The 26,602-nt window shown below is 33.2% G+C and overlaps 4 protein-coding genes across 4 annotated transcripts; 2 read left to right on the plus strand and 2 right to left on the minus strand.

Annotated features, from left to right (window-relative positions):
• Positions 1–2,768: 2,768 nt before the first annotated feature.
• Positions 2,769–9,853, minus strand: LOC105333078 (alpha-L-fucosidase). The gene is made up of 8 exons (XM_011435892.4): positions 9,458–9,853; positions 9,193–9,299; positions 8,788–8,915; positions 8,486–8,619; positions 7,906–8,003; positions 7,256–7,388; positions 5,126–5,296; positions 2,769–4,863 (listed from the first exon to the last, which is right to left on the minus strand). Exons 1-8 carry the CDS (start codon positions 9,832–9,834, stop codon positions 4,620–4,622), a joined length of 1,392 nt encoding a protein of 463 aa, XP_011434194.3. The 5' UTR covers positions 9,835–9,853; the 3' UTR covers positions 2,769–4,619.
• An 866-nt stretch (positions 9,854–10,719) lies between these two features.
• On the plus strand, positions 10,720–15,161 carry LOC105333086 (uncharacterized). Its single transcript, XM_011435904.4, has 5 exons — positions 10,720–10,991; positions 11,719–11,827; positions 13,105–13,224; positions 13,523–13,601; positions 14,018–15,161. The coding sequence occupies exons 1-5, from the start codon at positions 10,789–10,791 to the stop codon at positions 14,107–14,109; spliced, it is 603 nt and encodes a 200-aa protein (XP_011434206.2). The 5' UTR covers positions 10,720–10,788; the 3' UTR covers positions 14,110–15,161.
• A 1,447-nt stretch (positions 15,162–16,608) lies between these two features.
• Positions 16,609–19,060, plus strand: LOC105333092 (tripartite motif-containing protein 3). The gene is made up of 2 exons (XM_011435917.4): positions 16,609–17,084; positions 17,633–19,060. The coding sequence occupies exon 2, from the start codon at positions 17,787–17,789 to the stop codon at positions 18,666–18,668; it is 882 nt and encodes a 293-aa protein (XP_011434219.3). The 5' UTR covers positions 16,609–17,084; positions 17,633–17,786; the 3' UTR covers positions 18,669–19,060.
• Positions 19,061–19,088: 28 nt separating this feature from the next.
• Positions 19,089–25,800, minus strand: LOC117684022 (uncharacterized). Its single transcript, XM_034454505.2, has 5 exons — positions 25,631–25,800; positions 22,691–22,793; positions 22,221–22,334; positions 21,935–22,013; positions 19,089–19,236 (listed from the first exon to the last, which is right to left on the minus strand). The coding sequence occupies exons 1-5, from the start codon at positions 25,729–25,731 to the stop codon at positions 19,154–19,156; spliced, it is 480 nt and encodes a 159-aa protein (XP_034310396.2). The 5' UTR covers positions 25,732–25,800; the 3' UTR covers positions 19,089–19,153.
• Between the last annotated feature and the right edge of the window lie 802 nt (positions 25,801–26,602).

Consider the following 26,602-nt stretch of genomic DNA (forward strand, 5'->3'; position numbering starts at 1 on the left):
TATAATTTATTTTTAATATGAATTGAAAAATGCATACATAGGCGTCGGAACTAGGGGGGGGGGCTAGGCCTTTCTTAAATTTACATATAAAAATTTGAAGTATCAGGAAGTTTCCCCCCCCCCCCAAACGCACCCACATTTTCGGTAGAAGGTAAGAAATTGAAATGAAAATAAAGAAATATTATGAGTGCTATTGAAAATTGCAGTCATAGGTATGTATATCCCCCCCCCCCACACACACACACACACGGATTAGGAATTTCATGATTTTTGGATTTAGTTTTTATTGGGTTTTTTTTTTTGGCTTGCTTGTCAAGATTTCTGATAATTAGTCTAGCCCCCACCCCACTTTCAATTTGCTTCCAACGCCACTGTGTATACGTTATTTTAGATATGCATCTAGCATTGTTCATGGTTTATGAACTACAAGATAGAGTGAGTTCTAAAATAAAAAAAATATCAATTTTTGATATTTGTCATTTTTATTTCTGTGAATTCATTTCAATTTCTCTATGAATTGAACAAGACATGATCGTCATTTTAAATAATGAAAATGAAAAACGCGAATTCTACATAGTATGAGGTATTCATTTTACGAAAAGGCCAAAGAATAATGAATTTCATATGAAATATTATGAACAGTGTACTTTTTTTTTTAAAAAGTCAATAAATAGTTATCATGCACTTTAAGTGAACAGGAACAAATTCCCATCCATTAATCACACATTCAAATGAACGGTAAAACCTTAACGATTTATAAAACAGATTTATCTTTAGATTATGCTTAATCACCGGAGGCGATTTTAGTTCATTTTATCTATCTTCTACACTGTCAGCTTGAATTTAGGTAAAGAGTTTATCTTGTTGGATTTTCATATCTCTCTCTCTCTCTCTCTCTCTCTCTCTCTCTCTCTCTCTCTCTCTCTCTCTTTCTTAAGCTTTGATTAATTCCTGTTTGGGGTTTTTTCACATCATATATAAAGTCTGGAAACTCCAAAAAAGGGAACAATCATTGACCTATTTAAAAACTTATCGGCACAACCGAAATAACATTCTCTTTTCTATGCAAAGACATCAATCAATTAAGATACATGTATAATGAATCACTTTTAAAAAAAAAAACAATCAGACACCATTTATATATAGCAGTGTTAACATAATTCATAATATTATTTAGTTATGATGTATTTATCTTATCAGCAAAAAATGTTATTTCATTATTGCACAACGTGAACAAAAATTTTATAATAAGAATTCATCTAAAATTGAATAAATAAACCAGGGACCCTTTTTATTATCTACGGATTTTTCTGCATGAAAAATAAGTATACCGGTATAAATTTAGTCAAACTGGAGCTCCACTTTAAAAATGTTGCCCGTTTGAAGCATGTATAGTACAAAAATAATGCATCTGTATCATTATAGATCTGAAATATACATGAACTTATAGATGTTGAACAGTTTTATGGTTTGTCTCCATAACCCAAATGAAATAAAGCAATCTAGTTGAATGAACAATATCACTGCTTTTAAAGCCAATGGACGTGCGCATACATGTACACATAAGTAGGAGTGCATCTGATTTGATAAGTTACTTTTAGTATGACTGAAGCATTAAGGAGCTGGCAGTTATTAGTGAACAGTTGGTTGTCAAACTATTTACAGTAAATGGAGCTTCATATAATTATGTGTATGCTTATGAAAAGAAATGGTACAGACATAAAAGTGTGTTATTATATCAACTTGATTGCAGTTCCTGTGATTCATGTGTCAACAATTTCTCTCTCTCTCTCTCTCTCTCTCTCTCTCTCTCTCTCTTATAGACAAATAAATATAATCAATCATAATTCTACCATCAATTTCAACCTTCCCTCCTTTCAGAAAGAGACAAATCAAATTTCATAGATATGTTTATTGAAAAAAAAAATAAAAAATTAATACAAAAAATATAATAGAACAGAAAAAAAATTATAGATCTTTTTGACAATGTAAATACATATAACAAACTTTTCATAGACAGAGTAATAAATATACAAACAGCACAACAGTTATTATTCATATAAAAAAAAAATTTAAAAAAGCACTCAAGTATAAGAAAAAACTTCAAAATCTCATTATGCAATGGTGTTTCACTATCAAGGAATGTATAATCAAAATCATAACTTTCTTGTAAAAAAAAAATGAATGAAATTGCGTAAATTGTTAACAATATTATTCAACTACAGGTACCTGGTAATTTGAAAACATTTAAGGAATTAAGAATTAAAATGAAACTCGCACTATAACTTTATTATGTGATATCACATAAAATAAATTAATTTTGTTCTGGGCGCCGGCTGTGGACACATTTTCCTCTTCAAAAAATATGAGAAAATTTGCTATTTTTCATCATTTTTGACAACATTTTAGAAATATGGCAAAATGTTGAAGTCATTATCCTTTTTTGAAACCAGAATAAAGGTGTATAGCATGGTACTTTATATACACAGTCATGTATTCAAGATATTGTGTGCATATTTTCATGAGATTTAAACAACTTTTGAATTTTAAGGCAAATATTAAAAGAAACTGTACCTTCTTCTTTAATTTCTACATGTACCAAATGAATGCTACTTATGATGTCACATAACTTGGAGCAGTTCATGCTATATAAACTCGTACAGCTTTCTGTACTAGGTTAAAATTTGAATTTATTTCTTATAATATAATTACCTGCAACTAAAATCAGAAAATGAGGCCTATTATTTTTTTTTTAAATTTGTACAAAATTTACACATAACGTCAAGAGGATTAATTCATTTTTGCACATGCATCGAATTGCGAGGTACACAAAGTCAAGTTATGTTTTACAATAGAAATGATATCATATTGCCAGCCAAATTAGTTACAACTAGAATTAAATTAATTGGGTATTTAACACTGACTAAATATTATTTATAATAACATGAACAAACTTTGTATATTCTCTACATGTTCATCAATACATATACATGGAACTTGTACATTTTATACACACTGAATGTTGTTTGTGTAAAGCAACATCTTATAATCTTGTAAAATATTGATACAAAAATTGAGCATTTTCTTTATATTGCATAAAATGGATTTCTTCCAAACTAAATATATCTATACTACTATATTAAAATAATAGACTCGAATTTTTTAGCTTTAATACCGATAAATCGGAAGAGTACTGTCTTTTGTTTTATATATTTTAAACATCACTGGTACTCGAAGATTACCAATTTGTTTTTATTTTTTCACAATCAAGCTTCGTTAATTAATAATCAACGAAAATTCCTCAAAAAATTCTGGATATCATCTGAATTTTTTGGATTTAACAATCTTGCGCATGCGCATTACATTCACTCTAAACCACGGGAGGCTCTTTATTTTATGTTTTCACAATATCACATTTGCATGGATAAACTTGGAAACGATAAAATAAATGCGTGTTAATTTTCATTGGAAATTTTTTCTGTTCATCAAAGAAAATAAGGAAGATAACTCTAACACAGTGCATTTACTATAACAAAATCCCGTGACTTTCGAATATCAACATGGTGTGTAAAAAACGTTATTGAAATATGTTGAATTCTGCAATTATAGAATTAAACTTTTTGAACAAAGGTATTTACAGATTCAAAATGGTTTGTTGTGAATAATTTGACTGTTATATTCAATGCAACTTTATTAATTTTCTCCTGAGACATAAATAAAATGTTATCTATGTCTCTGTCTTCTCCAAAATCGTTTTGGGGCGATTCTGCAATTTTTTGCTACATTACAGGCAAATGGGAGGCATTTTAACTGGTGAAGGCCTTTCCAGAGACACAGTTAGATTATTCCAACTAAGCAGAGTATAGTGAAATTAATAGCATTATTGTAGACTTGAAGTTTGGTTCTGCAAATTTATGTCAACAATATACGGTGTTTCGATGTATCTATTTTGTACCGGTAAATGCCAGATATCGTATGCAATGTCAACCCCTGCGTGCACGGGTCAAAGTCTAGTAAAATATAAAAATATAAATGTTGTTAAGGTATTCCATGTATAATGACCACAATTTATACCTGATTAATGAATGGTTGATATTCTTAACGAGTATATCATTTTAAAGTTGTTGTCAAATAAACATACTCCAGTCCACCAATGGAATTTTCAAAATTTTGATATTTGTCCAATTAATTGCACCTTGAATTTTTACATTAAAGTATAGGGGCAATGCATGTTTTAGTAAGATATTTTTAGTATATAATCATTCCATATTCGCTATTTGAAAGAGGGTCAGTATTGGTATACAAAATTGGTATCTTTCAATCTACACAAATATTAGCAAACAAACTCTAAAAAAATAACTAAACGCAAAAAAACCCATTATTGCAGTTCAAAAAAAATTTCTAATAGAAGCTTATTCAAATATCAATAAAGTATCCATATCTAATCGAATCTAACTCCCCAATTTTTTGCAATTCAAAAATTTTCTTAAGCAATCAATACAAGATAAAATTTCTGTGTATTGAATATTTTGCAATTTAAAAGTGACTGCGAAAAAAGTGAAAAAAAATTATTGCAAAAATTACTGGATTTACGGATATATCAGTGCAGCCTCGGTTTATTACTGAAGACTAATTTTCAAGCTCCAAGCCCACAGGCAGGGCATTTGTCGAATGTTGAGGTACGGAAACACAACCCTCAGTCCCGCGGATTCCTGAGAAAATTTCATCACGGCTTCCGATCCCAACAAGGTCACGTTGGAGACGGGAATATCCTTGAGCGCTCCCAGCGTAACCTCGTTATCAACTGGCCAGTCCAGGAGCAGGGAGTAAATGGTGCTCTTGTCTTTCTTTGATGCTGTGTACCTTAAAAGAAAATAAAAACATTCACACAAAAGAATATTCAATACTGTACTAGATTTCCAATTAAATGAATTTATAATAAAGGAATTCAGTAATATCTGTGTAAATTCAGGAGAAACTGCTCTTGCTGATTCTAAAATCTCTCTTCTATTTTTTATAGTTTTATACTTTTAATTATGTAAATTTCAATAGAAAATATACTACTCTCTCTCTCTCTCTCTCTCTCTCTCGTAATTTTCCATCATTTTCTGTTTATATAACCTACCAGACCCGGTTAGACAAGGTGTCATTCTGGTAGCTCCATGGTGTGGTCTTATAAATGGCCTCTCCGTTCACCTTCAGCCAGGAACCCAACTGTCCGAACCTCTCCTCGTAGATCGGGGCCAGGGTCCCCCAAGACGTGGGTCCAACATTGATCAAAATGTTTCCACCAAAACTGTTCACAAACGCAATTGAGTAAAATAAAATCTATTAAATTTCTCATCTTTCGGGCCTTATGTGCCAGCGGGCACGAAGAGGTTAGGTGAGGTAAGGAGGATGTAAATTTCACATCTTGTTTTTAAAGGACTATATATGGTTTGAGCCTAAAATGGCCTCCTTAAATGAACATTTTCATTTTACTGTAATTCATTGTTTTATTTGTACAAATATACATTTGAAGTTTTTTTTATAATTTTCATTTTGATCTTAGTGCCCACAATTTAAAAATATGACATCATAAAGTTAACCTTTTCCCGCCATTTTCTCATTTTTAGCATAAAACAGCTTGTTTTGAAGCAGTTTTTCCTTAAGAAACATTGAGCGACTGCTTGAACAAACAAAATATTTTCACCAAAGATGTATCTCTCCAATAAGTACAAGTGTAAAAAAGTCTGTTCTTGTTCAAAGAGTCGCTCTATATTTCCCATTCAAAAAAAGATATAAGAAAAATGTCCTTTTTGGACTGATTTTGATTGAATTATAAAAATAGCATCACTTCTGACGTCATATACTGCCAGTGAGTGCATATAAATCAAATAAATAGGTGAAAAACATATTTTATGTCAACTCTTATAATAAAATAACACAACAAATTAATGTACCTGAATCATTTTAAAAATAGCGAATTATGGGGGCCAAATTTGACTAATATCATATATAGTTCTTTACGGCAGATTCCTTGAAAAACAAAAGAAATTTCTATTCGCATGAAATTTGCTGAAAGCAACCATCACAGATTTTAACAAGTGAAAAGCTGTCAATGTGACAGCAAACCGGGTTTTCTTTTACCGGTATGTGAACTGTATCCATAATCCATGTCAACCCCTATCCAGTGAAATGGAGTACCCTAATATATGCAATATTTTACCAAAAAATGACTATGTTCAAAAGCTGGTATTTTTTTCATAAATTATCAGAAATCAAAATCCTAGCAATAGGCACACCTCTAATATATGTACAATAGATCTCTGCAAAAGAACAACTTCTTATCTTGAAAACTGTAGGAGGAGTTATCCATACAATGAGGGTACCCTATATGCAATATTTTGCCAAAAATGACTAAGTTCAAAAGCTAGTATTTTTTTCAAAAATTATCAGAAATCAAAATCCTAGCAATATACACACCTCTGGTATATGTTCAATTGATCTGCAAAAGAACAACTTCCTATCTTGAAAACTGTAGGAGGAGTTATCCGTACAATGAGGGTACCCTATATGCAATATTTTGCCAAAAATGACTAAGTTCAAAATCTAGTATTTTTTCGATAAATTATCGGAAATCAAAATCCTAGCAATATGCACACCTCTGATATATGTACAATTGATCTTGAAAAGAACAACTTCCTATCTTGAAAACTGTAGGAGGAGTAAAACCCGGTTAAAAATTTGGTTTTATTTTTTTTGGCAGTTTTAAACTTTACAAATCACACCAAAAATTCATTTGCTGGCAAATTGACACAAAATGGTGGAATTGCAGAGTTTAGAAGGTAAAATAACCAATCTACAGTAATTGTTTTTTCAAATCTTCTTGTACGAAGAATCTTTAAATTATTCCAAATTCTCAAATCTGACATTACAGATCTCACAATGATTCAATTTACAGGGTCATGTTCCATAACATCACAATATCACTTACAGAAAAGCGCAACTTGCCATCTGATTGGTTAAATCAAATTTCATTCTGACATCACAGATCATAACCCTCAATAGGTCATTGTGAGATCTCTAGATCTATGTGCTTTGCATTGTTGTTGTGAACTTTATAAATTCTACAAAAAAATTTTTTGCTTGCAAACTGACACAAAATAGAGAAATAGAGATGTTGTGGAGTCCGAGATTTGTATTTTGATCAGATTTACTTTGTTGGATCAATTGATCAACCAATCAGAGACTGGAATGCTAAGGATGCCCGTACCTGATAGTGTAGATCACTTCCTTCAGTAGTTCCTCTATTGTGTAGAAATCCCTCAGGTCAGCATTCCTTCTATAACCCCACGACCCCTTGTCGATTGTCATAGCGTTGACCCACTTATGAGGCATAACATGCCCTAAAAAGAAAAAGTTTTAATGTCTCCTAAACTTTTTAAACCTTCTTCAATATTATGTCTTTAAAAGATAAAATTAGATCTCAAATATGCTTGAATGTATATCAATTTTATTGACACCCTTGAATCAAATTCAAGTTGCAATACATCATAATGTATAACTTTACTACAAGTACATTTGTACTTGTATTTTTATACACTGTGAGACAAAAGTAAGTATTCCAAGTTATTCGTTCGAGTGTAACATAAAAAGAAATTAGATTCAGTTGTTATAATCTAATTTCTATTACTAAGTTTATTACTAAGTTTAAACAATACAACTAAAATTTAAAAAAAATATCCAATAAAGTAATTGATGTTAATTTGTATAAAATAATTAAAATTCAATTGTCAAACTTTTTGCATATGCATCATATTGTGATGAATGCAAGAAATGTTACATGTAAACAAAGTAGAAAAATTTGTTTATCCAATCCAGAAGTCACAAGCAGTACACATTGTTGTTTTAGTTGGTACGTACCAGGATGAAAGCGGTCGGAGCAGGTCCACACCCCGCCATGTTTACAGAAACAGTCGGATCCCCACCGGTCGTTGGTCAGGATGTAGTCCTTCACGGGGCTATAAACACACAGAAAACATCACAGGTCATCACATATAAAAGTTAAAACAACCAAGACAAATAGGTCATCTAACTTGAGAGGGAATATGACTTGTGGTGTTTGCTATAATTTGGTAAAGTTTGGGGTAGTAAACATTTAACTTATTAATAAAATCATGATACATTGTATATTTGGTGTCTGTGCTCTTCATTATCCTTGACAAATAAATTTTTGTTTTGTAATTAATACAGAGGTGAATTAATAGCAAGTTAAGTCTTATTGTATATCTTACTAATATATAATCTTTAACTATTAAGAGAAATGGCTGTTGGGGAAATGAACACATTCAATTGGGAAAAGAAGTAGTACAATGTACCTTTTTTTGAACGGGGAAATTGGTCAAGGGGGCCTTCAAATGGCCCTAATTATAGACAATCTAGAGCCCTTTAGCTAGAGTACGCATAGGAATAACCCACACGTCCAAGCAAAGAACTACTGTACCTTTCATTGTAGAGCCATGCCAAGAACACGGTGGCATTCCAGTACCAGCTAGGAGCCAGCCACCCAGCGTCATTCCACAGCATGTCTGGCTTGTAGGTATTGATAATCTCCCGTAGTTGAGGAAATATGTAGTCCTAAATCATAAAAAATAAGGAATAATATATAAACATATCCATTTTATTTAATGGTGACATACATGTGACTTAATGATATACTGTATACAGGGAAATACTTGCCCCCATTTTATTTTTGCCCCTTTCACTCATCTAGACATTAGGCAAAATAAGTAAAGGTGTACAAACCTTGACATAATGTTGAGTGGTTAAATTATTCCTCTGGTCTGCTAGCCATATAGGATTAAACCACTCTATCATGGCATGATAGAGTCCAAATCTGACCCCTGACCCCTTCAACGCAACCTGTAAATCACCTGTGAGGAAAATATATATTCACTACTGAATCACTTCCTATAAACCATGTTCACCAGTAGAACTTTGGTATCATCGCAATTTACCTTGTACATGTTTATCATGTATACATGTACATGTATGTTGAACCAAGTTGAAAACCCAATCTTTTTTCTTTATGTATTTTTAACTTTTAATAAAGTTACATGGTACATGGCCAATCTTTAACCATGCACAAAGTTTTTTTCTCTATACATTAAAGTTTGAGATAACAATTAAGCCTTGAATATATATACTTACCGATAAGATCTCTCTTTGCACCAACATCCCTCGAGTTCCACTGGTAGGTGACATTTGTTGGATACAAACTGTAGCCATCACTGTGCTTGGAAGTAAATACTATGTACCTAATTAAAGATTAGTATAAGTATAAAATTAATGAAACCATTAGTGCATTTTTTTAAAATTAATTAACAATTAGGTTGCTTTAATACATATGAAGCTAAATAGCTAGTCAATCCACTAAATAAAACACTGAAATAACTATTATAATTATTAATCTTACTTTGCTCCTGAGGAGACAATTATGTCCCTCCATTTCTTTGGGTTGTAAAACTCTGCTCGGAAATCCTTAGCGAAGTCTGCATACGTCCACTTTGGGGGGTAGTATTTTTTCATGAAGTCCACAATGTAAGATTGAGGCTGCCCTTTCCAAAACCACCAAAACCATTCACTGCTCATAGATGGGACGGAATAGACTCCCCATGTTATGAACATTCCAATCTTGGCATCGTCGTACCATTCCGGAATCGGCCGAGAATCAATGCTCTCCCATGTTGGTTTGTATTTTTGAGATTCGGTTAGTGTGACAACAAAGATGCAGAGTAAACACAGAAGGAAGGATATTTTCAATGCAGACTTCGACATTTTATATAACCCCATAGATGTCGCTGCGCTACAACTTCTCGGGTTTTTTTGTTTTCACCACAATCGAGCAGAAAAAAGCCCGAGAGGTTGCGACCAGGTAGAAAACAAGGAAATATGGCAGGACTTCATTTGTCAAACCGACGTACATCGAATGCGCCAGTTAACCTTATGTTGCTAATTTATTAATAAATGTTATCTAACGTTACTTTTTTCATCTCAGTTACGTAATGTTTAATGAGATGAAAAATGTAGATAACAATTGTTAATGACTTAGCATTCTCATCATTTGAATCACCCAGAGACATAAATAAACAGTCATACATCGAAAAATTCTACTCCTACTATATATAAATACACTTATATATAGTAGGGGTAGGATTTTTCGATATATGACTTATTAAGCGACTGATTGATAAAAATTCAGGTGCCTGTGGAATCAGAGACATAAATAACATGTTTCTGATTGAATGTATGAATTTAACAATTTTTTGTAATTTTGCGCAGAGTACCCTAGCCTATAAAAAACTCTTTATTTGTAGTAATTTTGATGAAATATTTTTATCTAACGTATGTAACGGTAGGAGTTCTAGCAAAGCTGACAAAGAATGATGTCTTTTTGGAATTGTGTCATCGTTACTCTGGTTACACCAACAGCTGTTATATTAAAGCATCTGATATGGTCCTCTATTTTTGTTTATATGACCAGAGACATAAATAATATAATTTTAACATGTTTGAATAATAATATTATTTATGTCTCTGATATAACCGGCGCATTTCGGCGTACGCCGTTATGGGACAAACGAAGTCCGCCCTATTATTTGCATAATCTTCGTTGCATAATATCATTTCGGTAGGCTCGGGTTTTTACATCAATGGATACCTAGAAGCAAGACAGACTTTCATCAAAGTGAAAGTAGAAATCTCGTGACTCTTGCTACTTATACAACAACCTCTTATCTATCTCCGATGTCGCGTGGACAGTCAGATAAATATAAAATCCTAGGAAGTCGTCGTTCTAAAACTTCTATTTGCTGCCCGTGTTGGACAAGAAAGCCTTGGTATTTTAAGATGGCGGTGGGAATTTCGGGATTTTTGGCCTTGGCTGTGGTTGGAGTTTTAGTTGGCCTGGCAGTTTCTGGCCCTCTACATGCCTCCTGTAAAATAGACTGGTTTGTGTTAATTTGTGTACTTTTGTCTGGTGGTTGGGATGTACATGTGATAATTTTTAACAAAGTTAAAGTGCAACTATAATTTGAAGGTGCATTATAAATCAGTCTGATATTATTTCAAAGTTTTATATGTATTTTCAACTTCGAGCCATAAACAGGCAGATATGAGCTTTAATGATTAAAAAAAAACACACGCTGATTGATAGAATATTACAATCAGATTCTGTCATATTTGCTTATTTTTACTTATTAATATGACAAGATTGCACGGTCTTGTATTTTGTATGCAGGTTCAGAGTGATATCTTTGCAAAGTTACATCTACAATAACATTGAAGCAGCCCCATATGATTTAGATTACTTATAATTTAATGAACCAGTGTCCAACTATTGTCTCACACTGTTGGAAGCTTGTCTCTTGACTGTCTAAATTAACTGCATAGCAAGCATGCACTAATGAAATGATTATTTTAGGTAATTTTGGCAGTTTACCATATTTTAGTATTTTACTCATTCATTTTGACATAAAAATTAAATCATTCCACATGTTCAACAAACCAAATTTCTTCGTTATTTTTAAAAAACCAAGCTTGTTGTCATGTTGTCCAAAGCTTTACTTAGTGAAACATGTGTTCATCTATGATTCTTTAATGATTGATATACATGAAATATTTATTATCTTTGTATATTTTACTAGATACTCAATTTGCTTTGATTCATATTTGTAGGACTTTTGGAGTTTCTTGTGACAGTGTGAAGTCTAAACTGAAGAATCAAATCAGTGCTTGGACTACTGCAGACAACTGTAAAAATGGAGGAGAGAAATGCTTGTACAAGGTTTGTATGTCTAATCCCTTGCAGAGCTATTATTGTTTTACTAGTAGTTTTAACAGAGTGAATAAGCCAATATGGAGCAAATGGTTCAGTGGTTATAGGTGTTAGGCCAGTAACTCAAAGGTTACTGGTTCAAGCCCTCCTGTGGTCACTTGATGTTATGTGTTGTGTCCTTATAGACATTGTCTTAGTCTACCAAGCTGCAGTTGGATATCGGCTTATGCTTGGGGGTCAACTTGTGATGGACTGATGTCCCATCCAGGGGTAGCCAATGAATCATCCACTTAGCAGTACCAAGGAAATCATTGACCTTTTTGTGCCTTAATGCTGTGGAGAAGAATCTAACTTAACTAAATGGGTCAACGAAAATAAACATGTCATTGATTAAAAGTTAAAATTTTCCAGGTGTTTTACATGCCACAAATGAATTTGAAAATGACTTTTCAGGGCTGCAATTGTCACAAAAAATTGTGACAAAGTCCTGATCAAACCTTTCAGTCTCATAGAATAATCACTAAAATTGCAAAATGAATACTTCAAAAATACTCTACTGCCATAAAGTCTAACTCTTCCTTAATAATAGCTTAAATATTTTAATTATAATAAGTTAAGACAAAAATTTTAATATTTACATTCCGAATATTTTTTGCATGTAAAGTGTGTGAAAAGATACCACAGTTATAAGACCGCAACACACACAGGGTACCCAAAGGTTAAAATGACTAGTTTATTATGACGTCACAAACGTTGAACGCTTTAAAATGCAACATCACAAGCGAGAATCAAAGTTCACGCTTGTGGCTGTTCCAGTGGCTCTTCCATTAATTTGAACTTACCCTTAGAATAAATCAGAAATTTTAACGTATAAATCACATTTGCAGACAATGAAAGAGGTTTTAAAAAATGTAAATATAAGCATTAAATCATTATTTTTTGAAAGATATAGTCTCATAACTGCAGCGGTGTGTGCATACAAATTTACTCAATTTGTATCATTGTATACACCGCTGCAGTTATGAGACTATACATGTATCTTTCAAAAAATAATGATTCAATGCTTAAATGTAGTTTATGAAATTGATCTTGTCAAGAATGTCTACATGTCATTTTGATGTCAAGTAAGTGGAGGCTATACACAATACTAATTGAAAACAACAGGAAGGAAATAAGATTTAAAACCCCCTCCAAATATGATGATAACATATACATGTACATGTAAACGTAAGTAATGTTTCTCAATTTTGTATCACATGTTCTAAATCTGATATTTTTTTCAACAGTTTGTGAGTGAGTCAGGGAACGAGCTGAGAGCAATACACGAGACCCCAGTCAAACATTACAAAGATGATCTGACCTTCACCTTTGGACCTTCAAGTTCGGCTAGCAGTTGCAATGTCCACGTAAGTACTATACCATTTGTCATCAATGACTATACACTAGAGTACACTTAATTATTAAATAAATGTTTTTGTCATCCATGGCTATACGAAACAAACTGTGATTTTCTCAAACACAGTTAAACTCATTACATATACATCAGTTTTATGTCACATCAAAATAACCCACAATATATACACAATATATAGTTAGAATTTTTGAAGCTCGGTACATGTTAGATGATTTCCATATGATTATGTTGCACAAAGATTATCTGTGAAAAATTAAAAAGTTTATATTCTCCATGTGTAATGTTTTTAGGGTTTTTCAACCTCCGAGACCTGGTACGCCCTGCTTGACTACGGCACAAACTACTGCAATCTCCACAACTTAGTCACAGGTTAGTGCCCCAAAGTTACTGGTACAACAAATCAAATACAATCCTAATTAATATACTAATGAGGTTAAAATTATCATTATCATAGCTGAAGTTTCCTTATTTCCTTCTTTTATTTTTTAATGCGAGTACCTAATTCCGTGTTTTAATTGTTTTGCATCAAATCATAAAATCACCAATTTTTTTGTCAAAGTTTTATTTAATTTACATATTATGCCCGAAAAATAAAAACGATGATGAGAAGTTTCTTCTCATGATTTTATGCAAAGTTTAATTTCTCGCGTTTAATTAGAAATCTACCGTACATGCAATAATCGATGTTGTATGCATACAAAATTAGGAATCTACTGTATATACACTAATAGACGTTGTATGCCTACAGAGAGGGTTGAATTGTGAATGTTTTCCCTTCATTTTAGGATCAGGCCTGGACAAAACCACAGGATATACCGAGAAGACTAGCGACAGTGTGTGTACGCAGTACTCCTCAGCCAACTGCACTGTCTACTAATAGTACTACTGACAGTACATCTGTCTGTGTGTTGTGTTTATTTGTAACAGTACCTATTGGTACTACTATTACTATACATGTATATTGTATGTACATTGTATGTACATTACATGTTATATAATTATTTAAAATTTTATATGCTAGACATAAACATCTATTGTACACTATTCATACAGTTCAGTACTTACTTGACAATTGTCAACATTCCATCAGCCTACAAAACATTAGCATGATGATAAATAATGGGTTTTTTTTTCAGCTGAAATATCTTCTCACCTAGTATTAAGTTACTGTTACGTATTGTTTCTTAATTTGAATCAACTGACTGCTAAATATATTGTCAGTTCTTTCAAAATATTTTTTTCGCAACTTTCACTGTGTATGCTATGGTGAATTATGTGTATATTCAAAATGTAAGATACATTGAAATTGATATATATATCTATATAGCCTACATGCTCAAATACATTTGTTGACCTAAATTTTGTGTCTTAATAATTCTGTTTACTTATCATATATAAAGCTGTGAAGTTCTCAGAGGCATATTAACTATGTATATTTGTCTTCATATCTATTAATACATGATAAATACATGTACATGTACATACATATTATATACATATTGTTCCTCCATTTTCATTGTCACTCTCCTAAATCAGCTTTCCTATACATTTATAACACTGTTTTTTTGCAAATAATCATTCAATTTTATCCAGTCCATCAAGTTCACAATGCAATCACATTTCAGATTCAGACTTTAACTATGGAGAAGTCTAAAATTTCAATTTCATACTAGTATACCATATATACAGCGAAAATAAATTTTCTTAAAGTTTTTTATAAGGTTTATGTAAATACACTGTGCCAATTTTTTTTTCATTTCAAATAATCTTAATATAGAGTTCCCTTTTCTTGACTATCATATTTTCATATTTTGTATTGTATATGAATCTTCTCAAATTTTGTTTATATTTTCAAAGATAATGTTGCCATTTTTTGGCTTATTTTTTGTATTTAAAGGGTATTGTTGTATTAAATTCTTCAAAAATGTTTTCTTTGTTCAATGTTATTATATTGTTCAGTCTCGTGCGCGGATCCAAATATTTTTCTGTGGAGGATCCATTGTATAAGTTTGTTTTGCTGGGGGGGGGGGGGGGGGGGGGGGGGGGGGGCGAGGGGGGGCGACTTCAAACCCCCCCCCCCCCCTCTCCTTGGATCTGCACAGAACAGATCTCCTTTACTTGGTACATGTACTCTGTTACTTTTATCTGTCTCGCAAAATTATATGCTAATTATTTAATGCGTTAAGTTCAAATTTTACAACCAATATTAATGTAAGCCTAGAAGCATTTGATCCTAGTCACTTCTGATTTTAAGAAAACTTTGTTATCATCATAAAAAAAAAATCCCCAAAATATGTATTCATGCAGAGCATTTGAAATGTTTCAGGTATGGCCATTTTACTATCCAAATTCGAATTCAGCAAAAAAGTGTTGAAATAAAAATGTATCTCCTAAGCAACCCCTTTTCTTAATAGATTGGTATGTAAAAAAAAAAAACCCAAAATACTCTCTATATATTTTTAGACTACACGTGACTTGATACCCCCTCGACAACCCCTCCAGCCTAGTGAATTAAAGGATGCCTTACTTGTTGAATTTACATGTACTAAGTGTAAAAACAGCATGCATAGCTTATCAATTAACAGTATCGATTAATAAGGAGTAAATATTAGATTAATTACAGCATCTCAAGTCTTGTCTTTTGCAAATGGATGATGGTGCTTCCAAGCTGATATTACAGAATACTGATCATAATACAAATTGTTTTATGTTTTCATTTTTATTTCATTGGGAGTTTGACCGTCTTAGTCAAGTTAAAGACCATATACAATCTTTTAGCTGCCAATCGATTGTCAAGTCATTTAAAAATGGGGTTCAATTGTAAATGTGCACGACAGCGTGCGCTCTTGTTTTGTTGTGTATTGCTCGTGAATCCAATTAAGGATTTAATTTTAACACCCAACCTGTTAGAAATAAGATTTCAGAACCGTTACTTATCAATTAAAACGTAACGGCGATTTTCAGAAGAAATATTTTAAATTACTAAACGCAAGAAAAGCTCACATAGCCCCATATATACAGTTGAAAGTGTGTGAATAAAAAAGGTTGGAAGACCCTTCGTCGCCAATTAAATAAGTTACATATATATATATATACATCCTACCATTCATCAAAAACATCATAGCACTCTCTCTCTCTCTCTCTCTCTCTCTCTCTCTCTCTCTCTCTGTGTGTGTTGGTAAAGGGATGGTAAGGATTGCGTATTAAAATATTTGTATCAATATATTTCTCCTATTCAACATCAGACGCTTATCTTCATTATTAGATTTAATCCCCCGCCATTTAAACGCCACCGTGTCCATGTTTCAAAAGTTATGAATGAAAGAAGCCCATTTAATTTGACAAATTATTGGGTCCTTTGTCAAGCCTTGTCGATGTAATCTTATACGGGGGATACCCAAGGAACAATTTACTTATTGTCGTTTAATCCCATACATGGGGTCGGAAATTTAATAAGTAACGAATTTCGATTTTTCCCTGATGAATGCAGCTTGGAAACAAGCATTTTTTTTTTCATGCAAATGAAAGTTATCGAAAGGGGGGATTTAAAATTTTTATTAGCCTTATAGTTATGCTTGATATAGGTCTAGTGTTTGCATTATTGCCCGGCTTATGGTAAAGAAGGACTCTAGCTATATAATGGTTAAATGACCATGATGACTCCCATACGCCTTTGTTTGTATTTGTTTATCCGGGATTTTGTTAAATGTATTTAACCCCTGTACACTTCGTACGTGCACTCAATAATACGCGTGCAGTCATAATGCGAAGTGGAGCATGCCAGTTGGATATTTAATTTGTGATATGGAAACGGCGTTATCCGAACGGGAACGGGATACCATTTTGACGAAGGTTAGTCCAACGTGCATTAATATTTCAAATAAAATACATAGAGTAATGTGTAAACTGTTCGTAAGAGAGTTTGTTTCTTATGTTAGTAATCAATAGATATATATAGCACGAATCAATCAATTCATACAGTGTACCTTTACGCTATTCAAGGCATATTGTTGTTGTTAATGAATTTTATTGAAAGTTCTTCCCGAGCTGAAATTGATCGTAATTGAACCATATTCCAATGTATAAGCTGTGTCTCAGTTAAAGAACAACCCCCCTTCCCCCACAAAAAAAAATCATCAACATGATCGATTAAATTTAACGAATTGCCTAGTGCTTTACATTTTACATTTTACAGTTTTTCTCATCTCTTGGCCTACAATACATGTAACGACTTCAGTTGCCATGTACATAAATAACGCCAAAATATTGGACAGATATATTATGCATGTAATATATAAATCATTGCTGATCTCTTTATAGTTTTATGATCGCTTTTAAATCGATTCCCGCCCCAATCACCGTTTTTGAAGTGTTTTACAAGTACTGTTATCGCATTTCAGGCCTAGATAGCGAACATCACTTACAACGTATCATCAGTAGTTATAGCAACAATCTCAACCCAAAAAAGGACTTAACAAAGTCTGGCCGTCTTGACTTATACAAAATGAATATCTTTATCATTTTAACGAGGGAGGGAGCTTGACTGAGAACAACATGAGGCCAAGTATAGACTTATCCGATTTACGGTTCGATTTTGATGAGGAAGAGACCCAACTTCCGCCGATCGAGGTTCGTCACGTGGCGACGTTCGAGCATCGTCTCGACAGCGTCATTTCAGCCATTTGTCCGAGTTCCAGCAACGTTGCTTGGGTTGCTTGCAACAGTGACTCCGTCGTCGCCCAATATCAAAGAGACGGACGGGAGACTAAGAGGATATATACGGACTTCTACGTAGACGACATGAAAGTTTCCCAATCAGGCAACCTTCTCGTTGCGCCCGATCTGGGAACTTCTATCAAATTTGTGAACGTTCAAGATCCCAGTACGCTTGACTTTACCTCGTTTTATCCTTTTGTGACAAGAGGGGTGTTTATTTCTAAGGAAAACGATATCTACGTCAGTTTACGCAACGAGACTACGGCAAAAGTGGTGAAAATGACGTCACAGGGTGAGATTGTACGAGAGTTGCAACGAGACCGTGGCAACCAGCCGTTGTATTCCGATCCGGACAAAATTGCCGTCAACAGTGTCGGCGACGTTGTTGTGCTAGACTGGGCGACCAAATGTGTGATATCTGTGGATATCTACGGGAGATATCGCTTCAAATACAACGGCAGGATAAAAAGAAAGGTGAATTGTGAAATATTTACCCCCACCGATCTAGTCTGTGATAAATACGACAATATTTTGATCTGTGACTGCGACAATAGCGCTGTCCATATGTTGGACAGACACGGACAGTTTCTGCGGTTTTTGGTGTCCGTTGAAAACGGCGTGAGTTGTCCGTGTTCTCTTGCTTTGGACGAGGAAGGCCAACTCTGGCTGGGAGAGATGAATGGACAGGTGCATGTCATAGAGTACTACTGTGGCAAATAATCTTGTTCTTGTACCTTTTGTATAAAAGGAGGGTGCTCGCCGCGACGCATTGGAGATATGAATAGACAGGTGCTTGATATTTGGTTCTACATGTAATGTGGTACACAAACAGTTAAACAGCTGTTTAAAATCACGCACTGTAGGCTATAGCAAATAAACACTTAAACACGGAAAAACATTCATTTATGCTCCGAAGACTAAAAGATATATTCCTGAATGAATCAAATAAGTTTCTTCTAGCTGTGAATATAATAAGCCTTCTTCGATTCAAAAATATAACATGGGGAATTATATATTAATTTATTACATAATTTCAGCGAGCGCTTTTTCGAAAATTTTCACGCTTTATAAATGAAAATTAAAGCTTATTCAAATAAATCAATAAACCAGTTGTTGTTTCTTATATCTTAATTACATGAAAAAAGAGGTTATATATAGAAAATTTGTCTTTATTTTGTTTAAGACAGGAATGTGAAGCGGTAATATTAACAATTAGCTTCAGAATACTGGGTACATATTTTATCCGAGGAGACTTCATTGTATCCAGTATCCTTGTCCAAGGACGAGCCTAGATAGAAAAGAAAAACGTATAAAGTCTTAATTAAAGAGGCTGAAATGAATGGACGTGGACAATTTTAGACCATAAATATCTCTCTTGGCTAAAGAGCTCTGAATAAAATACATAAAACAAGATAAAATAAAAAGTATTTGGATGCTTTCTCTACTATAATATTATAATAGTTTATACGCATAGTAAAAAATATCCTAATTAATTTAAAATTATTTAGGAGGCATGATTGTCAACAATTTAATCATCAGATTTATCACCTAGAATTTTAAGATATTGTCCTCTCCGATATATATCATTTTATCAAATAAAATACACGACATGACTACTTTATCGTATGTAGTCATGTTGTATATCTATTTTATTTGATAAAATGAAAATCAATATATCGGAGAGGATGAAAAATGAAATATATCGGAAAGGACAATATGATTCGTTTAGCTATACACTTTATATTATTAACTAAAGTAAAGAAAAATATCCATATGAATTATAACCTTTTAATTAAATTTTTGGGTATTTTCCATATTTTAATACAGAACTCTTCTTCTGCAGGAGATCAATATAGTCTAAAAATCACCACGACCATCGAGCCATCTTAAGTAAAATCTTGTAGGTATTTCGTTGACCATACAGTCTTCTGAACTAATTGCACACTAATACATTAATAGTCATACACCGTGACCATTACTGACTTATGGCCAGAAATCAACAAGTCAAGCACTGTTGATTTTTAAAAATTTTCATTTTGCAGTTGTCAACCACATTAACATAGCTTATTGAGGATTAAGAAAAACAAACAAAAAATTGAACAAACGGTGTAAAAACAATGGATATGAAATAGATGAAATTTTTAAGAGCTTGGCTTTAAAGGCTTTAAATAAATATTTTGATTGGCACCAATAGGTAGACTAATTAAAAAGCAAATATTTATTTTTATGGCCCTATATAACGCTCTGAAAATAAATTTATACAGTATGTCAATTATGAGCGCTGTTTTCGTATTTGTTTAGCATGTCGTAACAGTTTTTGAAGTTCCAAATGCAATTTCAAAAGTGTCTCTTGTTTCCACATTGTTTCCGATCCATTGTAGATACATGTACCATACCATTGTGACACAATTACTTTCAGTTTCTACATTAACGAAGGTTATTTTTAACAAAAACGTATTTATTCCATCTGTGAGCAAGCTCGAAACGGAAGTAAAATGCATACAAAAAATTTGACCGTTAAATGAAAAAAATTATGGTGTATTTTTTAAAGATTGTAAATTTTGGTACATGCCAAAGATTTTACAATTCAGAAAGACATTTTTGATGATTGCAGTTAATTGACTCATTCAAGTTCGTATTGATCAGATTTGACCGGTATTCAAAAAAAAAAAAAAACTGCACAAAGTTATATTCCCTCTAAAATAAAAAAAAATATGAAAACATTATATTATGTCACGATCACTATGACGTAATGATACCCAACTGTTGCACCACGTCTCCACAATATTTTACACAACTATTAAATTAATGATGTCTTAAATTTTTAATTAATGAATTACCAAATTACTTACCTTACCGTAAAGTGCAAATTTTGAATTGCTTACAAAAGTGCAAAATAGCACTTTAAAAACATGCAAAGTGTTGTATGCATGATTTGATACATTCAAATGCCTACTTAATTCGGTGCAAACTGCAGATAATCCATCTGAAATCATTTGATAATCCATCTCAAATTTTCTTATCAAATACATTCGAGCGGAGCAGTCAAATATAAATTAGCTCTCTTAAGTTTCCACCTCTAAATTGAACTTAAATTTTATTGTTAATATAAATCATAGTTGATGAATACGTTACTGTTCTCCTCTCCGACAACATTGAAATATTGTTCATAGGCGTCGGAACCGGGGGGAGGGGGGGGGAACTTTTTTGCAAAGTTAGACCTAACTATTAGGCACATAGCATCATAGAGGGTTCAGCCCCCCTCACTTTTTCTCGCAGCAAACATAATTGTTCCTGAATGTTCCTTGAAAAGAATAAAGTATTGGGAAGTTGGAGTCATAGGTATACTAGTAGCCCCCCCCCCCCCCAACGGATTATGAATTTAATGATTTGGTAGAAATTTTTGTTTGGTAGCTATAGGTACGAATTTTTGGAACTATAGGTATACTAAAAGCCCCACCCCACCCCCCGGATTAGGAATTTCATGATTTGGAAAAAAACATTAGTAATGGTTGATTAGAATTTTTTTGGAACAACCGTTAACCCCCCCCCCCCCCCCCCCCCCATACGGAATAGGATTTTCAAGATTTTTGGAATTAGGTTTGTTTGCTGTTTTTTTTATTAATTTATGAGGATGGGTCTAGCCTACCCCCCTTTTATTTTGCTTCCGACGCTACTGTTGTTGGATACTAAAATTGATACCCATGAATATTAATGATTAATGAACCACAGTAAGTGGGGTCATTTTTAGACTAGTTTATATAAATCTTCTTGAAGGAGAACGTTAACTTTGTATAAATGTGAATGAAATAATTATGCAAATTTGAAAGCTCAAATATTAAGATATTTACTTTACTAAATAATACCAGTATTTTATGGGTAAATAAACCATGCATAATTAAATGTTTAAGTTTTATCTGATGGATAAATTATAGACAATCTAGACTACATGTAGTGATGTTGTACTTCAGTATGATGTGTCCTACCTGTGATGAGCATGTGCATGCCACAGTAATTAGTGCTGCCATCAAAGTAAGCTAATGGATCTTCAGCTCTTGAAAAACCCTGCGCAAAGAAACTATATCAATAAGATGTATGCATTTACATGTACATGAATATTATACTACATGCAGAAATGCAGGGAATTACTTTTACAGGCCGCTCTGTACATGTATGTTGTCAACTCTCTCTCTCTCTCTCTCTCTCTCTCTCTCTCTCTCTCTCTCTCTCTCTCTCTCTCTCTCTCTCTCTCTCTCTCATATATATACGTACATGGACTTTACAATCGTTTGTCCCATTTATAAAGATGAACTCTATGTCGTTGATGTAGTGAAATGAAGTCGCAGTATGTTTTGCCCGTAGAGTATCAACATCTTCTAACAACAACTGAAACAGATTTTTAATTCTTTAAAAAAAAATGAAAACAAGTCCACCACATTGAATCATCGTTAACAAAATATAATTCTTTACTTTAAATGTAACATTTAAAATGAATCAGCCTTTAAGAGGGCTCGATGGTCGCGGCAATTTTAAAACTGTATGGATCTCCTTTATAAGAAGAGCTCCATATGGAAATATAGAAACATTTAAAAAAAATCTGATGGTTGAATTGTTGACCACCCAGTCTCCTTAATGGCAACCGTGAACGTATAAAATATTACAATCATTTTATATATTGTTCATATTTTTTCTCGTTGCTATGCACGTAAATCAACTATACGCGCATGACTGAATATACTTGCCTCGTATTTACATCGGTCGTCATGGCAACTGTGTTGTGTGGACCACTGTATAATCTGAGATCGTAACCTTGCTCGCACTTCATCACATTGTATCCCAAAATCCCTGAACATAAGATATCACATGATCGATGTTATACATAAAACTGAAATGACTAAGAACACTTACTCAAAAAGTAATAGAAAAGTTTTTTCAGATAAAAAGTTACTATTTGAAATTGAAAATCTTTCTAATATATCTTTTTAAACCATGCATAAACTTTAATACTTGATCTATCGTTATACCAAAGGTAATGTATTACTAACAGAGTTATATTCCCTTCCTTGCAAAGATTTAAACGCGCCACAGCGAGTTAAAGATAGTTATACTTTTATAGAATGAAAAGTATTCTGAAATGTGTTGAACTCTTCCAATCAAAAAAGCTTAACTTTACTTTTCCTTTGAATTACATGTTTTATTTTTTTCCCCTACAATCCTTAAACTTCTCTGCTTATCAAGGTCCAAGTCAAACATTCAAAATTGGTTGCAGATATTTTTAATTACGAAAGAGTTATATACATAGTTACATCCCATACTCTGCATTTTCTCAAGAGATTTTCCATTTTTTTCTTCACTTTTTAGTTTTCTTTAACCACAACTCTACAATAAAAACGCTTTTAAATCTGCAAATCGATAACATAAGAGATGCATGTTCAGAAAGCATAGTGTAAAAAAAAGGGAGCTAAAACTCATTGAAACCGTCATAAGACTTGAAAAAGTCTATATACATTAAAAGGGAGTTGTTATAGATACATGTAATAAAATAAGAGGTACGTTTCATCGTCGGATGTCTCTTTTTTTTTTTGCGTCTTGAAGAATATTAATGCTTTTTAAACACCTCTGGTTTATATGTACTATATAAAGAAATAATGTTATTTAAACCATTGTCATGTACTTAACTCACGTTTTATGACATGAGGTACAATTTAATGACATCGAACTGAACTCGAAATATGAGAATTAAACTCCTTTGCTTCCAGCATAAAATGCATGTATTTATAGTAATGCAATTTCATCGTGTACACGTAAAAAAAATGATATAAACGAAACGCAATCTGTTCTATGAACGTTCGCGATATGTTAAACGAGACAACAGCTAGCCGACAAATTAAATTGAAAAATCTGTAAGATTTGACCAATTGAAATTGATAGCTGACGATGTTCGTAACCAGTTGTGTCATTAATCTATTATATTTACATCTACCGAGTATTATTCCCTCTATTTCTTACGGAAACATATATAGCTCATTCAATCATAGCTCTAGAGAAACAGCCAGACTGAAATCTACACTCCCCGTTTATCGATTGGTCTAAACCCACAGCGCCTGCATGAAACTGACAAGAAAATGAAAGGGGTGAAATCTACACGCCCGTTTATCGATTGGTTGAAACCTACACAGCGACCAGAGCAAATTTCACGGACTGCATGAAATAATCATGATAATGTCAGACTCAGATTTCTATGAGACGACTTGGCTGTTTCTTTTAGCTAACAGTAACTTAGTGAATTTTACTTACTTTTTACAATCAATTTATTTATTTGTTAAAAGAAAGATGTAAACATAAACAATAAAATGCTTTTTTTGCATATTCATGCGGGTTATGAAGGTGGCGATGATTGCATAAATAATTTACAGAACCCGCTAACACGGGTTACGTATTATTTCTGCAATGTCACCACCTTCATATCCCGCATATCACCGGCAGTTGAAAAGTAAAAATGTTTTTGGGAGTTGATTTTTAATCAACTCTCCTATGCAGTCACTCGGACAAACCGAAAGTGAAACAGTGTCTGGACCTCAGCACAAATCATGCTCCTGACAAGACTTAGTTCTTGAAAATAATTGATGAATTCGATGTAATGTATGCTAAAGCATTGTTTTTCAGGGAAACTTATTTACAAATACCTTAAAAATAGTCCGATTTTAAATGGTACGAACAATTTCAATATTTGTTGTAGTCGTATGTATTCCTACGCCAGAGTTCAATATAGTCTCGTTCAACTCGACGCTCGGCTGTCTCCGTAAACCCTTGTCGGAGATTTACGGTGTCAGCCGAGCGTTTGGTTGAACGAGACTATAGTTCAATATTGCTTGGATCCATACAATTTTCAAGAAATATTTCTACCACTGATACATACTTTGATTGAATTAATTTTATCTTTAAATATTATTTAACATGATTCATATGGAGGTTTCTCGACATTCTAGTCGAAGAAGTTCAAAAATTCATATTATAAAAATATGCGTAATTCAAATTAGAAACTACGTATACGTGTACTTGTCATGCAAAAAAACATATCATTGATTTTCAAATAAATAAGCATCGACAAAATCAACTCCCGTCAGTTCTTCAGTACTTTGATTTGTTTATACGAGCTGTTCATTGTATACTAAACACCTATAAAGAACGATCATGACACAATAAAGTTTAAATGTCTTAATGTTTATATATATTAATATTTAACATTTGAAGAAGGTTTCTATCTTTCCGTGAATGTTTACTCAAAAATAAAATATTATTAATAGCGTTATGACTATGTTTAGTCATTACGCCGTCTTCAACATTTGTGGGAATACATTCATATTACTCTTTCTGAACATATCTTGAGAAAATCGATGTAGATGTAGATTTACAATAGCACCATTGAAAAAAAAAATGGAAAGAATACGGCTGAAGGCAATAGCCCCAACAATTCCACCTCTGTGAATAAAGAGGGAAAGGAATTTATCATACTTCTTTAAACAACTCTTGACAAAAATTCATAATTCTCCACTAAATCACATCAAAACAAAATGTCGGTACGTATAAAAATATTAGATGGTCATTAGTTCAATACGTATTGGTTCTTTTTTGTGGAGTTGTGTGAGGGAAATTTGAAACTGCAAAAGAGAAGGACTTACCATTCAACCTTGCACGACGCATGATGAGGTCTGTCGTTCGTTAGAAACAAACCGGAAGTTTCCACAAATAGCAGGGTGACAGCGAAGAGGAGGTGTAACATTTTCTTTAAGTCAGCCCATTTGTGTCATTGAAGGCAACCGATTGGAATATTACTACAGAATATACCTAGATAAGATAATTCTTACCATATTGTCAGAACTTTCACGATCGACTCGCGGTAATCTGTGAATCCTATATCACACGAGTGCACCAGGCACGTAGCATCGTTTTTGAAAGTGGGGGGGGGGGGGGGCCAGACCAATCCAAAAAATCTTGACCAACAAAAAAAATAAAAGGAAATTTTAAAGTATCCAAAAATCTTCAAAATCCTAATCCGTGGGAAGGGGGGGGGGGGTAGACTAAACTATACTTCCAAAAAAAAATTTCCCTACCAAAACTTTCTTCCCTCCAAATCATGAAAATCATGGGGGGGGGGGGGGGGAGGTAACTTCAATTTGCTTCAATTTTTCCTTACTTCCAAAAAAGTGGGGGGCCAACTCCATTATAATTCATTTTTTTATATGTAAATTTTAAAAAATTGGTTGCTGCGAGAAAAAGTGGGGGGGGGGGGGGCCAGGCCCCCCCCCGGCCCCCCTGATGCTACGTGCCTGTGCACATCCCGGTTTTTAGACAATAAGATAAAATTGGTTAGTCAAGAAACATGCCAAGTTTACTACGCATTAATTCCATTGGCAATCAGTTTGAATGAAGTTGATAGAGAAGAGTTAAACGAATTTAGTATATAAGGAAGCCAGCGCATTTTTAACCAGCTATATAAATATTTCATTCGTGTATACTTTATCTATATATTCTTGGTTTTTTTTTCCTGAACGGACAAGTGACAATCAAAAACTATAAAATTCGTTCTTTGTTGCTTCATTCGAGATATTAATGTAGCGAAATTGCAGTAAAAATACATAACCTGCGTTTCT

The sequence above is a fragment of the Magallana gigas genome, chromosome 10 (assembly GCF_963853765.1).
Source record: "Magallana gigas chromosome 10, xbMagGiga1.1, whole genome shotgun sequence".
Classification (NCBI taxonomy): domain Eukaryota; kingdom Metazoa; phylum Mollusca; class Bivalvia; order Ostreida; family Ostreidae; genus Magallana; species Magallana gigas.